We start from the raw sequence: 2,566 nt of genomic DNA on the forward strand, positions 1-2,566 counted from the left end.
TCAGCAGGTTTAATAGTGTTATCTGTGTTACTGGGCAAATCTGATCTGTAGGTTTTATTTAGTTGTGCAATTAAGAAAATTTAGCGATAGTTATGCCACCGCATCCATCCAGCACGGAACAGGATTTTTAGTGCAGACTGGCTGTGACAGATGTGCTTGGCAATTCCTCTACGTCTTTTTTTAATTTCTGTGGCCCTGAAATTTTGGGGGATTTTTTTAGTGAATTTTAGTGTAATCAAAGTTTGTGAAACTGTGTACCACACCTGTATTTCTTTCACGTGACTGAAGATCTGTGGAGTGTGCTGTGGCTTATATAGGGCAGAGGCAGGCAGATTTGCTGTGGTGTCCTCCGTGCCTAAGGGGAGCATACCCTGGGAGAAACTGTCCTTTGAACTGTACCTGAGGTTCATCTCAGAGGGACTGAGCAGCTGTGCTCTGAGAGAGCATCTGTAAATGAAGTAACACAAGCGATGTGGATGATGAGGATGTGGGGATAAACCAGGAGAGCTGTTATTTAACACACCCAGATAAAGCAGAGCGCTTCTGAGTAGAGTAACTGGAAAAGGAAGCTTTGCCCTGGGGTGTGTACTTGCTGTCCTTTTGGTGGAGTGTTCTTACCACGTCTCTAATTTCACACATAGGTACTTCCTCCAGTGCTGGGCAGACTGGACCTGCCACCACGTTGAAATACTATGATGACATTTACTTTGATTCTGATTCAGAGGATGAAGATAAAATAGGTAATGGCTGAGGAGAGGAGAAAGGAGGACAACTCTACAGTTCCACTCTCTCTCTCATATCCTGTAGAGTACACTGGGGGGGTCAGGGGCTGTTTGCCAAGGCAGCCTTTGGGGAGGAATTACCAGCTTATATCATCTTGATGTAGTTCCTGCAACCTTGTGATGTATGTAAGGTCTGTTAATGCTTTGGGGTGGCGCATTTGGAGGAGAGATGAGCTGGACCTTTATGTTTTAGTTTAGATTTATTGTGAGTATGGAAAAGGGAAACTGAAACATTGATATTTTGATTATTTTGATCGTCGTATGTCTGATGGATATAACACGTGCTTGCACAAATCATTCCAGTTACACAGGAGGTCCGGAAAAACAGGAAACATCAGCAGCGTCGGATCCTTTCCAATGATGAACTGTTATATGACCCAGAAGAAGACAGTCGAGACCAAGAGTGGGTGGACTCACAGAGGAGGGGGTAAGAGACCATGAATACTTGAATTGCACCGTGGTTAACGTAAAGTGAAAAATTCAAATGAAGACTCTGAATATACAGAAAAAGCCGACGCTGTCAAGTCCTATGTAATTATTATTATTTTTTTTTAGATTTTACGGCGTAGAAATTTAAAGCCTGTAAAATTTTTACATGTGTGTAATGGAAGTTGAGTCTTCAAATTTACACCATTTTAAAATTTGCAGTTTTTAAAAATCAAAACTTCCTAGTTCAGTAAGCCAGTGTTGTCTGTAGATCTCATCTAAACAACCATATTGGAATGAAAAGGTTGTAAGATTTGCTAATTTCAATTTTTAATGTCCTGTGATACTTTGCTAAATTAATATCCATTCCTGCAAAAAAAATAAATATTGTATTTGGTTTTGGAAAACTTTGAATTTAGCAAACCACAAAATGTTCAGATAAAATAAGAACAGGACAAAGCTGAGTTTTTTGATGGGTGAAGTAGAAAAATCATTGCTGCAGCAGAAGTAAAATTCTCCCTGTGCATCTGTTGAAAAGGATAACATTAATGTATGCTGCCTGCAGAGACTGCACTTGAGACAACTGCCTCATCAGAGGAGAGGGTTATTAGGCACAAATTCTCATACTAGATTTATTTGTTTCACCAAATAAGAATCCTCTGTACAAAATAAATGAAGATACTGGTATGTGGGGTTTTTTTTTTCTCCCCAGTGTATTTATTTATGTGCTTTGAGTTACTGAAAAGGTGTCCAGAGGAGCCAGATATTTCCTGCTGTATGTTAATATAAAAAAGGTTTGGAGGCTGAATTGATATATCCAACCACAAGGGCACATCATTTCACTTTTTGTCTCTCCTTCCTCCTCTCTTGAATTGGTAGGTACCGTAACCAAAGAAGAGTGCCGCAGCAGCAGCAGGCAAAACCTTCAGCAGTGCCAAATAGTGATGCTGTTTTGAACTGCCCTGCTTGCATGACAACGTTATGCCTGGACTGTCAGAGGTAATTGGTGAACAATAAGGGGTCTTTCCGGAATGTCTTTGTTTTGGTCAGTTGTATTTTTTAGTGTGTTCAGTTGGATCGATTGATTTGATCAAGTCTGTCTTGTGAGGTGCAGCTGATAGAAGACACGGATGTGTGAATCAGATTTAGCGGTGAATGCGAGTTTGTAAGAATGATGATCAGCTTAACCTGCAATGGGGAGATGAGGAAGAACAAGGTAGAGCTTTATAGCATAGTGGAGGAGGTAAGCTCTCGTGGTGGTTTCACCTGGCTGGCACTGGGCTAGCAGCCAAACTGCTGCTCACTCACCCTGCTGCCCTGCCCCCAGGGGAACAGGGGAGAGGACTGGGGGGCAAGGG

General features: G+C 41.6%; 1 protein-coding gene across 1 annotated transcript in view; it reads left to right on the forward strand.

The window, feature by feature from the left end:
* Positions 1-2,211, forward strand: part of EAPP (E2F associated phosphoprotein) — a gene marked incomplete at its 5' end in the record, with an annotated part of 3,121 nt that extends 910 nt beyond the window's left edge. Inside the window, 3 exons of the mRNA XM_010169678.2 lie at positions 642-740; positions 1,086-1,209; positions 2,088-2,211. Coding sequence (XP_010167980.2) covers positions 642-740; positions 1,086-1,209; positions 2,088-2,211 — 347 coding nt within the window. The remainder of the gene's footprint in view (positions 1-641; positions 741-1,085; positions 1,210-2,087) is intronic.
* Positions 2,212-2,566: the final 355 nt, after the last annotated feature.

This window comes from Antrostomus carolinensis, unplaced genomic scaffold (assembly GCF_000700745.2).
Source record: "Antrostomus carolinensis isolate BGI_N321 unplaced genomic scaffold, ASM70074v2 scaffold50886, whole genome shotgun sequence".
Taxonomy (NCBI): Eukaryota; Metazoa; Chordata; class Aves; order Caprimulgiformes; family Caprimulgidae; genus Antrostomus; species Antrostomus carolinensis.